Below are 13,456 nucleotides of genomic sequence, written 5' to 3' on the forward strand. Positions count from 1 at the left end.
TGTGCATGTGTGTGCACGTGATCTCCTGCACACGCATATGCACGCACATACACACAAATGCTCTCTTAGTGCGGAGTGGACAGGGCCCCCCGATCCATGCTGGGTGCTGCAAGAGGCCACGCCCCGTCCAGTGGTCCTGCCTGCACCTCATCCCAACATCTGTGTACTTGGAGGGACAGGCATGGCAGCACAGTCAGGGCTTTGGGGTGTCTCCCTCCTTCGGGGAAGGAGGGAGATGCTGTGGAGTGAGAGCAGAACTGTTCCCTCCTGGCAAGGAATGACCTCAGGCCCTTGGGATGGAACCCGACGGCGCTAGGCCCGGCGGTGTCTGTGTGCCCGGGGAGGCCCTCAGCTGACACTCGAGCACCTCAGTGGAGGTCAGAGACGGTGGCAAGGGGAAGTCTCCATGCCTCCTGGGGGAGCGCCACCCACTGGCGGGAGGCGGGCAGGCAGGCAGCAGTGTGAGCGGCGGGCACCTGCCCTGGCACCGACACCTCTGCCAGCTGCCGTCCTCTGCCGGTGCTCTCGACATGCTACAAGCTCACCTCCCCACAGGGACACACGTGGACAAGAACCCCTCCTGGGAAGGTCCACATCACCCTCGTGAGCATGGAAGTCAGCACACAGCACCTCTGAACAGGACCACAGTGGGCGGGTCAGCCAGGACCACAGGGGATGGGGCAGCCACCACCACAGGGGACGAGTCAGCCACCACCACAGGGGACGGGCCAGCCACCACCACAGGGGACGGGTCAGTCACCACCACAGGGGACGGGCCAGCCGGTACCACAGGGGGCGGGTCAGCCAGGACCACAGGGGACAGGCCAGCCACCACCACAGGGGACGGGCCAGCCACCACCACAGGGGACGGGCCAGCCACCACCACAGGGGACGGGCCAGCCACCACCACAGGGGACGGGTCAGCCACCACCACAGGGGACGGGCCAGACACCACCACAGGGGACGGGCCAGCCACCACCACAGGGGGCGGGTCAGCCAGGACCACAGGGGACGGGTCAGCCACCACCACAGGGGACAGGCCAGCCACCACCACAGGGGACGGGCCAGCCAGGACCACAGGGGACGGGCCAGCCACCACCATAGGGGACAGGCCAGCCACCACCACAGGGGACGGGTCAGCCAGGACCACAGGGGACGGGTCAGCCACCACCACAGGGGGCGGGTCAGCCACCACCACAGGGGGCGAGTCAGCCACCACCACAGGGGACGGGCCAGCCAGGACCACAGCGGGCGGGTCAGCCAGTACCACAGGGGACAGGCCAGCCACCACCACAGGGGACGGGCCAGCCACCACCACAGGGGACGGGCCAGCCACCACCACAGGGGGCGGGCCAGCCACTACCACAGGGGGCGGGCCAGCCAGGACCACAGCGGGCGGGTCAGCCAGGACCACAGGGGACAGGCCAGCCACCACCACAGGGGACGGGCCAGCCACCACCACAGGGGACGGGCCAGCCACCACCACAGGGGACGGGCCAGCCACCACCACAGGGGACGGGTCAGCCACCACCACAGGGGACGGGCCAGACACCACCACAGGGGACAGGTCAGCCAGGACCACAGGGGACGGGCCAGCCACCACCACAGGGGACGGGCCAGCCAGGACCACAGGGGACAGGTCAGCCACCACCACAGGGGGCGGGTCAGCCAGGACCACAGGGGACGGGTCAGCCACCACCACAGGGGACGGGTCAGCCACCACCACAGGGGACGGGTCAGCCAGGACCACAGGGGACGGGCCAGCCACCACCACAGGGGGTGGGTCAGCCACCACCACAGGGGGCGGATCAGCCACCACCACGGGATGGGCCAGCCACCACCACAGGGGGCGGATCAGCCACCACCACAGGGGACGGGTCAGCCACCACCACAGGGGACGAGTCAGCCACCACCACAGGGGACGGGCCAGCCACCACCACAGGGGACAGGCCAGCCACCACCACAGGGGACGGGCCAGCCACCACCACAGGGGACGGGTCAGCCACCACCACAGGGGGTGGGTCAGCCACCACCACAGGGGACGGGCCAGCCAGGACCACAGGGGACAGGCCAGCCACCACCACAGGGGACGGGCCAGCCAGGACCACAGGGGACGGGTCAGCCACCACCACAGGGGACGGGCCAGACACCACCACAGGGGACGGGTCAGCCACCACCACAGGGGACGGGCCAGCCACCACCACAGGGGGTGGGTCAGCCAGGACCACAGGGGACGGGTCAGTCACCACCACAGGGGACGGGTCAGCCGGTACCGCAGGGGACGGGTCAGTCACCACCACAGGGGACGGGCCAGCCAGTACCACAGGGGGCGGGCCAGCCACCACCATAGGGGACGGGCCAGCCGGTACCACAGGGGGCGGGTCAGCCAGGACCACAGGGGACTGGTCAGCCAGGACCACAGGGGATGGGTCAGCCACCACCACAGGGGACGGGCCAGCCACCACCATAGGGGGCGGGTCAGCCGGTACCACAGGGGGCGGGTCAGCCAGGACCACAGGGGGCAGGTCAGCCAGGACCACAGGGGACGGGTCAGCCAGGACCACAGGAGACGGGCCAGCCGGTACCACAGGGGACGAGTCAGCCACCACCACAGGAGATGGGTCAGCCAGGACCACAGGGGGTGGGTCAGCCAGGACCACAGGGGACGGGTCAGCCGGTATCACAGGGGACGGGTCAGCCACCACCACAGGGGACAGGTCAGCCGGGACCACAGGGGACGGGTCAGCCACCACCACAGGGGACGGACCAGCCAGGACCAGAGGGGATGGGCCAGCCGGGACCTGTGGACTCTCACCACCAGTGTCCACAGAGCCATGCGTGGACTCTGCACCTGCAGCAGCCAGGGAGACGGGGTGCAGCAGCAAGGGGCTCAGAGACGGCCACTCGGGGCGCCAAGTCACTCTGAGAAGACAACGAATGAGTTCCTCCCACTTCAGAGCAGCCAAGAGCAGCAGCATCTGACTCCGCACACAGAAACCCAGCACACCTGCCTCGTTCTCCGTCACAAGTCCTCGCTTGTGCAAGGAAAGCCACGCCTTTGAAACATGGCCGGCTCCCAGCTCAGGAGCAACAGGGACAAGAGAGGCTGGAACAGAGATGTACCAAACTGGGAGCCTGCAGCCCAGCCAGGCCAGCACCATTCCAGCAGTGCATCTCTCTGGCAAACTCTTCTGCAGCCCGAGGACCCGACTCTGCTGTGTTACTGTGTGGCTTACAGGGCACCTCTGGGCTCAGCGGGCCCAGGTAGGCCCAGGAGACATGGCACCGGTCTCAGGCTCAGCGTCACTTGGCAATGTCCCCTCCTCCCAGCACCGAGGGGAGGAGAGGCTGCCATCCACTCAGAGCTTGCTGGCCCGCTACCCCAGCACCCAGAGTCTCCTTCGGATCCGCCTCACGGGGCTGCTGTCTGGCTGGGCTGTCTGCCTTGGATTCCTGAAGAATGGACTCTTTTATTTTCATTAAAAAATAAATCCCTCGACACCCCATGGGAGCTGAGGAAATGTCTGACCAGCAGAAGCGAGTGCTGCTCGGGTCGGAGACCCCAGGACTGAAGCCTGGCTGTGTGTTCCAGGGCAGCTTCTGGAGTTCAACCGTCAGCGCCCCACCACCTCTGGGCCTGGAGCTCAGGCCCATCCGGCTTCCGTCTCCGCCAAGCCCACGCCCCCCGCAGCCCGTCCCCCCGGCAGGGCCCTTGCCCTGGAGAGGACCATCCACACCCACACGCCGCTCCGGCGGGGCTCAGATGGCAGCACGCACCGGCGCAGTGTGGGCCACAGTGGACCGGCAGCCCCAGGGCAGCAGCCCTGTCCTCTGCTCACCCACCAGCCACACCCCGGCGGGCGTCCCCAGCCTAGAGACCATCTTCTGTCCGCTCCCCAGGACAGCTCATCCACAGAAGGCCCGACACCTGTGACCTTTCTGGGGTACACACAGGTGGCTGCCCGGAGCTCTAAGCGCTCTGCAGGACCCAGCATCTGTGGAGATTTCTTCAAACTGCGACAAAGGACGAACACTCTTGCAATGCCGACCGAAGCTCCCTGGGAACCATGCCCAGGCGTGTGCCAGAGGGGCCCTGGCGGAGGGCTGCGCTAGCCGGCGCCGCGCCAGCAGTGCCTCTCCTTTGTCCCCGACCTGGTAGCGGAGTGGCATACAGGTGCCCTGGAGAGTAAGAGGCAGAGGCAGCCACGCAGTGAGAGGCTGGCTGCCGGTGACCCGGTCCCCAGGGCCCTGCCCACTGGGGACACTGAGATGCCCCAGTTCCATCCTCAGCCTGGCACACACACAGCCTGAAGATCTAAGTCAGAGGCTTTTAACCACCAGCTGGCATCATCTTCCTTCCGTCTCAGCCCCTGAAGGAGGAAAGTGTCTTGTAGACGCACCCTTCCCCAGGAGTACGGAGAAGGTTCTCTCCTATGTTGAGACCCTGTGTTCAAGGGGAGGTTCCATGGATGCCTGGGCTAAGTCCTTAGCATTCCCCAGGGCCTGGGGTCCCTGCTGCCTGGAAAGTATGGAGGCCACTGACCCCCGCCAAACACAGTCCCTCCCCTCCCCCCCCCCCCCCCCCCGCAGGCCTCCCAGACACAAGAGAACCCTGGAGCTCCTAAGCACGTGCCGAACACCAGCCAGCATCCCGTGGGTGGGCAGTCCTCACCCTCTGAGTGGCCAGGGGTCTTTAGAAATGGGAGAGCCAGAGGGCGCCCTGAAGCCTGCGTGGCACCAGCCCCACCAAGTCTGCCTTGGAGGGAAGCACAGCTCAGAGACACTGTCTAGAAGGATCTTCAGTGGTTATAAACGTAGTCAGAGGGAAGACGGTCACTAGGTTGGCGAAGGCCAGGGCACCCGGAAGGAAGCACCCCTTCCCACCCTGTCACGCTACCACTGTTGAGGGACCTTAGCAGAGATGGCAGACAGGGACGCTCACCAGACACCACCATGTCTACATCACCAAGACAAGGCTAGGGGCCACTCTAGAGGCAAGAGGATCCGTGTCCCCATCAGTAAGACCAGGCCACTCTAGAGGAAAGAGGCTCCAGGGTTGCTCACACCAACAATGCTATTCTGGGATGGCCCAGAAGGAAGGAATTATTAGAACAGTGGACACTTGGAATATAGAGGACAGAATTCTTGCAAAATTCAAAGGAGTAATGGTGACACTGCAGGAGAGTGCTCTCAGGGAATTCCTTCAAGACCTGGGCAATGGGCCAGGGGACCATGACTTGTCCCACCAAATGAATGGATTTTCATGTTGCATAGAAGTGTGTACACGAGACCATGCCACACATCTATGTGTGTACCACATGCAGACACAGATGTGTGCATGAACACACATACACATCGTGTATGGATACACCTGTACATGCATAGGCATGTATGTGGATATGTGTTCCTTGATGCATGAGCTGGTGTGTGCATGGGTATGTCTAGGAGAAACTATGAATGGAAGGGAAAGAAGCTTAGAGAAAATACCAACTAGGTAGTGAGGTGAAAGACACGGATGAATGTCTACTACAAGTCGGAAAAGTCGGCTAGGAAAACAGAGGTTCTTTCCTATGTCCTTTTAAGATACTCCTTCATTTCACCTGGGGGTGAGATGGGGGGAGGGGCATGAAGTTGACAGCACAGGGTGGGAAGAAAGGCTTTTCAGATGTTAATCAATTTCCCCAGTACCCAGTGTGGGTGTTGAGGCTTCAAAACCACCTGGCAAAGAACTGAGAGAGGTGGGTGAGGTGGGTGAGGTGGGCGGGGAAGAGAGGGTGAGGAGGCTGGAGGGGAGGGGGTTGGGGGAGGGGAGCTCCCTCTGTCTTCTATTAACTCCATAGTGGGGAAGCTTGATAGGCTAGGCTGTGAGGGTCCTCAAGATCTCCTGATGGCAATCGAACATTCGCTTACACAAAATGAAAAGACCTAAATTGCTCTGAGTTGACCACAGACAACAGGAACAGCCCCGAAACAGAGCAGATGCAGATACAGACACACAGACATCCCACGACTGCTCATTTTCAAGGCTATTCTCTATGAACACTGGAGTCAGCCTGTTGAATTTCCAAGTAGAGTCTCGGGGGTCTGCATTGGGGAACAGCTTCCAGAATGGGAGGTCTTCAGGTTAGGGTGACTTTTTCTAACTTAGATCTTTGTTTCTTTTAACATTGTTTTGTAGTCTTCAAAGTACAGAGTGCAAAATGATGTCCTGCTTTGTTTTTTAAGCTTTATGCTATGCCTTGTTCCTGACCTCAGGGAATGCCCAACCCTTCACCATTAAGTCATGATAGCTCTGGTGTTTTTATTACCATCTTTAGCTCTGGGTTTTTTGTTTTGTTTAGCTATTCTTGATCAGGTTGATGAAATTTCCCTCTATTCTAATTGGTTGAACATTTTCTTCAGGGAAGGTGCTGGATTTTGTCAAACTATCATGTGATTGTTTTTATTTTATTCATACGATTTTCAGATATTGAACCAACCTTGCATTCCGGGTGTGTGGCATATGACACGTAGTGTGGCATATGACACCTTTCAATGCTGCTGGGTCTGGTTAGCTAATATAATGCTAAGAGTCATTGTGCTCTGGTTCAAAAGAGAAGTGTATCTGGAGTTTTCTGATGCCGTTGTCTTATTTTAACATACAGGTCATTGTGTTTTCATGAGTTGAGAAGTCTTCCTCATTCTCATTTGTGAAGAATGGATTTTAAGTCTTTTTTTTAAATGTTTGTACAATCACCTGTGAACTTCTCTGAAACTTAGCTGGGTTTTTTATTTTTTGGTGTTTTTGGTTTTGGTTTTTGGAGGAGAGATAACTGGGAATTGAACTCAGTTCCTTATTCTTGCATGGCAGGTACTCTACCACTTAACCTGTGGTCCAGCCCCTTTTTTCACTGGTTATTTTTTAGGTAGGCTGTTGTTTTATGACCGGGCTAACCTGAGTCATGCTCCTCCTACCTGCACTTCTCCTGTAGCTGAGATTGCAGGTGCACACCGTTGTGCTTATCCATTGGTTGAAATTATTTTCACACACTTTTCTTTTTTTTTGGCCAGGCTGTCCTCAAACCACAATTCCCTCACTCCTACTTCCCAAGTACCTGGGATTTCAGGCTTAAGCCACTGTTCCTTGCTTGGCTTTTCTTTTTTTGTGTGTGCCAGTCCTGGGGCTTGAACTCAGGGCCTGGGCACCATATCTGAGCTTTTTTGTTCAAGGCTAGGCATTCTATCACTTGAGACACAGCCTCACTTCAGGCTTTTTTTTTTTTCTTGGTGTTTAATGGTAGATAGTCTCTCAGACTTTCCTGCCTGGGCTGGCTTTGAACCTTAGTCCTCAGATCTCAGGCTCCTCAGTAGCTAGGATTACAGGCATGAGCCACCAGTACCAAGCCCTAGCTTGGCCTTTCTTTATGGACAGACTTGCATCATGCTAATTCTACTTCTTTGCTTTTTATCTACCTATTAGGACATTCCATTTCTTAGTGATCCTGTCTGATTAGTTTGTATCTTTCTAGGAATAGGTTTGTTTCACTGGACATCTACTCTGTTGGTTTACAGTTGCTCACAGCACAGGGTTAGAATAAGTCAGAAGGCTTACACTTCTCAATCTCAAAACTGACGCATATAAAACAGTGGTAAGCAAGCAGTGTGGTCCTGAGACAAGGGAGACATGCAGATCAGAGAATTTGACAAAAGTGCCAGGACGAGCCTTCCGGACAACTAGATTGCTATGTGTGAAAGAACGACACTGAATTCTCACCTCACCTCATAGACCAAAACTACCTTCAAAAGCCTGGAAATGACAGCTAAAAAGTATAGAACTTGTAAAAGACAAACAGTAATAAAAGTTCATGTGCTGAATTTGGGAAAGGTTTCTTAGATGAGACACGAAAAGTCTGAGCAACACATGTGGGGGAAAGTTACCTTGAACTTCATAGGAGTATAAACTTTTGTACTTCAAGAGACACAATCAAGAAATGATATGAAATGACATCAAGAATGATAAAAATATCTGCAGATCACATACTTGATAGAAGCACTTGTGCTAGAATACTAGAGTACTTGTTCTTTGTAAGAACTCATAACTCATCAATAAAAAGCCTAATCATTGGATTAAAATGAGTAAAGAATCTGAACAGATATTTCTCTAAGAAACACATAGTCTCCCAAAAAGCAATGAAAAGACGCTCAGTGCCCTTGGCCAGCATGACCAACCACAGCATAAGATGCTGGAAGAAAAACCACATTCAGAAGCCAGAACCCTCAGCCCTGCTCTCGGGAGTCCAGCTGCTTTGGAGAACAGTGTGGAAGTTTGTGGCGCAGCATCATCACCCTACGCAAATGCTTGCACACGAATGTTAATAGAAGCACTGCATCTGGACGAGGGGTGGAGAGGACACACAGTGGATGAAATGCACACACGTGCTGCAGCACGGATGAAGGAGCAGGTCTGCTCACACACACCATGCGAGGGGAAGAACACAGCCCACAGATGACTTCATTCACACAAAATACCCAGAATTGGGAAATCTACTGGCAGGAAGGAAATCAATCCATGGCTGAGTGGAGCTGCGGGAGGGGCAGCATGGGTGACAGGCAGAGAGCTGAGTTTCTGGGGGGACAGGGGGGTTGCCAGTCATGGGGCCTGAGCTCTGGGCCTTGGCGCTGTCCCTCAGCTCTTCAGCTCAAGGCAAGCACTCTACCACTTGAGCCACAGCGCCACTTCCGGCCTTTTCTGCTTATGTGGTACTGAGGAATCGAACCTCATGCATGTGAGGCAAGCAATCTACCCCTGAGCCACCTTCCTAGCGCCGAGAGCTGAGTTTTGGGGTGATGAAATGTACAGGTGGCTGTATGATACTTACACACAGCATTGAGTATGCTAACACCCCACCCATACCCACACCACTGAATCGTATACTCTGAATGAACTGCATCTCCATAATGCTATATTAAGAAAAGAGATGCAGGTTACATTCCAAGCCACACACATCCTTTATGCTGCTTAATTTGCACTTCTTTGACCATTGGACTGATTTCTTCATGTATTTTGATGAAAATACTTCTACAAATTCCTGTGTAATTTTCACACCCATTTTCTAAGGAGGTGTTTACTGTTCTCTTAGCAACACGGGGCAACGGCAGTCATCTCTGCAGTCAGTGCTGTTCATCTTTCAGAAACACCGTCCACCTACAGACTGCGGTGCACGCCCAGCGTCCCTGTGCTTGCTCTGGGGGAGTGTGGAAGCTCATGCCACGCCTCAGAGCAGACTGCCTGCCAGCCCACACATGAGGTGACTTCCCACCCAGACAACATCACCAGGAGGGGACAAGCCAGGCCTGTGCAGCGTTAGCTCCCCACCCCACACATTTTCCTTCGTCATTCAGCAAACATGTACTGAGCAACAAGGCCATGTGCAGCCCAGCTTAGGTCCCAAGTCCAGGGGGGAGGAGGTCTCAGTCCCACTGCCTGTGGACACAGCTCTGAAACAAACACCCCAGAGTGACCTGAGAGTGGTGACAGGAGGCACCACAGGGAGAAGAGGCTGGTGGGAGAGGACAAAGGCCCGGAGTGGCCAGCCCAGACCAGGCTGTGGACTGGGAAGGCATGGCCCCCGCAGGCCTGGGCAGCTGTCCCCAGCAGCGGGAGAGCACACCTCCCCCACGTGTGACCTCGGCCCTCATGGACAGGCCAGGACCTGGCGGCAGCAGCCGGCCCTGGGGAGAGAGGCACTGAGGCTTCAGCTAGACGGGTAACACCTGCTCTGAGAGTCCGTGCATCCGGCCGGCGGGGCAGCGGTCAGGGCACTGTCTCCATGCCGTAGTGGCGGGCCTCCCAGCTGGCACCGGTCCCATGCCTGGCGCAGAGCATTCCTATGTGCCCGGCGCTCTCACAAGGCCCCGAATGATGCGGGGGTGCCTGCCAGGCAGGGCCGTCCTGCCAGCACTTCGTCTGGCTGGGGAGAAAGCACGCACACTCACACACCACATCCTGGCACACTCACACCCGCCACGTCCTGCCACACTCCACACCTGCCATGTCCTGGCATGCTCACACACCCGCCACGTCCTGGCACACTCCACACCCGCCATGTCCTGCCACACTCCACACCCGCCACGTCCTGGACACACTCACACCCGCCACGTCCTGCCACACTCCACACCCGCCACGTCCTGGACATACTCCACACCCGCCATGTCCTGGACATACTCCACACCCGCCACGTCCTGGCACACTCCACACCCGCCACGTCCTGGACATACTCCACACCCGCCACGTCCTGGACACACTCCACACCCACCACGTCCTGGACATACTCCACACACCCGCCACGTCCTGGACATACTCCACACACCCGCCACGTCCTGCCACACTCCACACCCGCCACGTCCTGGACATACTCCACACCCGCCACGTCCTGGACATACTCCACACCCGCCACGTCCTGGACATACTCCACACACCCACCACGTCCTGGACATACTCCACACACCTGCCACGTCCTGGGCACACTCACACCCGCCACGTCCTGCCACACTCCACACCCGCCACGTCCTGGCACACTCATACCCGCCACGTCCTGGACATACTCCACACACCCGCCACGTCCTGGACATACTCCACACCCGCCACGTCCTGCCACACTCCACACCCGCCACGTCCTGGCACACTCCACACCCGCCACGTCCTGGACATACTCCACACACCCGCCACGTCCTGGGCACACTCACACCCGCCACGTCCTGCCACACTCCACACCCGCCACGTCCTGGACATACTCCACACACCCGCCACGTCCTGACACACTCCACACCCGCCACGTCCTGGACATACTCCACACACCCGCCACGTCCTGCCACACTCCACACCCGCCACGTCCTGGACATACTCCACACACCTGCCACGTCCTGGGCACACTCACACCCGCCACGTCCTGCCACACTCCACACCCGCCACATCCTGGCACACTCATACCCGCCACGTCCTGGACATACTCCACACACCCGCCACGTCCTGGACATACTCCACACACCCGCCACGTCCTGGACATACTCCACACCCGCCACGTCCTGCCACACTCCACACCCGCCACGTCCTGGCACACTCCACACCCGCCACGTCCTGCCACACTCCACACCCGCCACGTCCTGGCACACTCATACCCGCCACGTCCTGGACATACTCCACACACCCGCCACGTCCTGGACATACTCCACACACCCGCCACGTCCTGGACATACTCCACACCCGCCACGTCCTGCCACACTCCACACCCGCCACGTCCTGGCACACTCCACACCCGCCACGTCCTGGACATACTCCACACACCTGCCACGTCCTGGGCACACTCACACCCGCCACGTCCTGGACATACTCCACACCCGCCACGTCCTGGACATACTCCACACCCGCCACGTCCTGCCACACTCCACACCCGCCACGTCCTGGACATACTCCACACCCACCACGTCCTGGCACACTCCACACCCGCCACGTCCTGGACATACTCCACACACCCGCCACGTCCTGGCATACTCCACACCCGCCACGTCCTGGACATACTCCACACCCGCCACGTCCTGGACATACTCCACACACCCGCCACGTCCTGGCACACTCCACACCCGCCACGTCCTGGACATACTCCATACACCCGCCACGTCCTGGGCACACACACACCCGCCACGTCCTGGACATACTCCACACACCCGCCACGTCCTGGACATACTCCACATACCCGCCACGTCCTGGACATACTCCACACCCGCCACGTCCTGCCACATTCCACACCCGCCACGTCCTGGACATACTCCACACCCGCCACGTCCTGGACATACTCCACACCCGCCACGTCCTGGCATACTCCACACCCGCCACGTCCTGGACATACTCCACACCCACCACGTCCTGGACATACTCCACACCCGCCACGTCCTGGACATACTCCACACACCCGCCACGTCCTGGCACACTCCACACCCGCCACGTGCTGCCACACTCCACACCCACCACATCCTGCCACACTCCACACCCGCCACGTCCTGAACATACTCCACACACCCGCCACGTCCTGCCACACTCCATACCTGCCACGTCCTGGACATACTCCACACACCCGCCATGTCCTGGCACACTCCACACCTGCCACGTCTTGGACATACTCCACACACCCGCCACGTCCTGCCACACTCCATACCTGCCACGTCCTGGACATACTCCACACACCCGCCACGTCCTGGACATACTCCACACCCGCCACGTCCTGGACATACTCCACACCCGCCACGTCCTGGACATACTCCACACACCCGCCACGTCCTGGCACACTCCACACCCGCCACGTCCTGAACATACTCCATACACCCGCCACGTCCTGGGCACACACACACCCGCCACGTCCTGGACATACTCCACACACCCGCCACGTCCTGGACATACTCTACACACCCGCCACGTCCTGCCACACTCCATACCTGCCACGTCCTGGACATACTCCACACACCCGCCACGTCCTGGGCACACACACACCCGCCACGTCCTGGACATACTCCACACACCCGCCACGTCCTGGACAAACTCCACACACCCGCCACGTCCTGGACATACTCCACACCCGCCACGTCCTGGACATACTCCACACCCGCCACGTCCTGCCACACTCCACACCCGCCACGTCCTGGACATACTCCACACCCACCACGTCCTGGCACACTCCACACCCGCCACGTCCTGGACATACTCCACAAACCCGCCACGTCCTGGCACACTCCACACCCGCCACGTGCTGCCACATTCCACACCCACCACGTCCTGCCACACTCCACACCCACCACATCCTGGCACACTCCACACCCGCCACGTCCTGGACATACTCCACACCCGCCCCGTCCTGGACATACTCCACACCCGCCACGTCCTGGACATACTCCACACCCGCCACGTCCTGGACATACTCCACACACCCGCCACGTCCTGGACATACTCCACACACCCGCCACGTCCTGGACATACTCCACACACCTGCCACGTCCTGGACATACTCCACACACCCGCCACGTCCTGCCACACTCCACACCTGCCACGTCCTGGACATACTCCACACACCCGCCACGTCCTGCCACACTCCACACCCGCCATGTCCTGGACATACTCCACACCCGCCACGTCCTGGACATACTCCACACACCCGCCACGTCCTGCCACACTCCACACCCGCCACGTCCTGGACATACTCCACACACCCGCCACGTCCTGGACATACTCCACACACCCGCCACGTCCTGGACATACTCCACACACCTGCCACGTCCTGGACATACTCCACACACCCGCCACGTCCTGCCACACTCCACACCCGCCATGTCCTGGACATACTCCACACACCCGCCACGTCCTGGCATACTCCTCACCCGCCACGTCCTGGACATACTCCACACCCACCACGTCCTGGACATACTCCAC

General features: G+C 58.8%; 1 protein-coding gene across 1 annotated transcript; it reads right to left on the minus strand.

The window, feature by feature from the left end:
• Positions 1–9,793: 9,793 nt before the first annotated feature.
• Positions 9,794–10,802, minus strand: LOC122121141. The gene is made up of 3 exons (XM_042695310.1): positions 10,565–10,802; positions 10,054–10,487; positions 9,794–9,950 (listed from the first exon to the last, which is right to left on the minus strand). The coding sequence occupies exons 1-3, from the start codon at positions 10,769–10,771 to the stop codon at positions 9,794–9,796; spliced, it is 798 nt and encodes a 265-aa protein (XP_042551244.1). The 5' UTR covers positions 10,772–10,802.
• Positions 10,803–13,456: the final 2,654 nt, after the last annotated feature.

Source organism: Dipodomys spectabilis, unplaced genomic scaffold, assembly GCF_019054845.1.
Source record: "Dipodomys spectabilis isolate Male_0828 unplaced genomic scaffold, ASM1905484v1 ptg000184l, whole genome shotgun sequence".
Taxonomy (NCBI): domain Eukaryota; kingdom Metazoa; phylum Chordata; class Mammalia; order Rodentia; family Heteromyidae; genus Dipodomys; species Dipodomys spectabilis.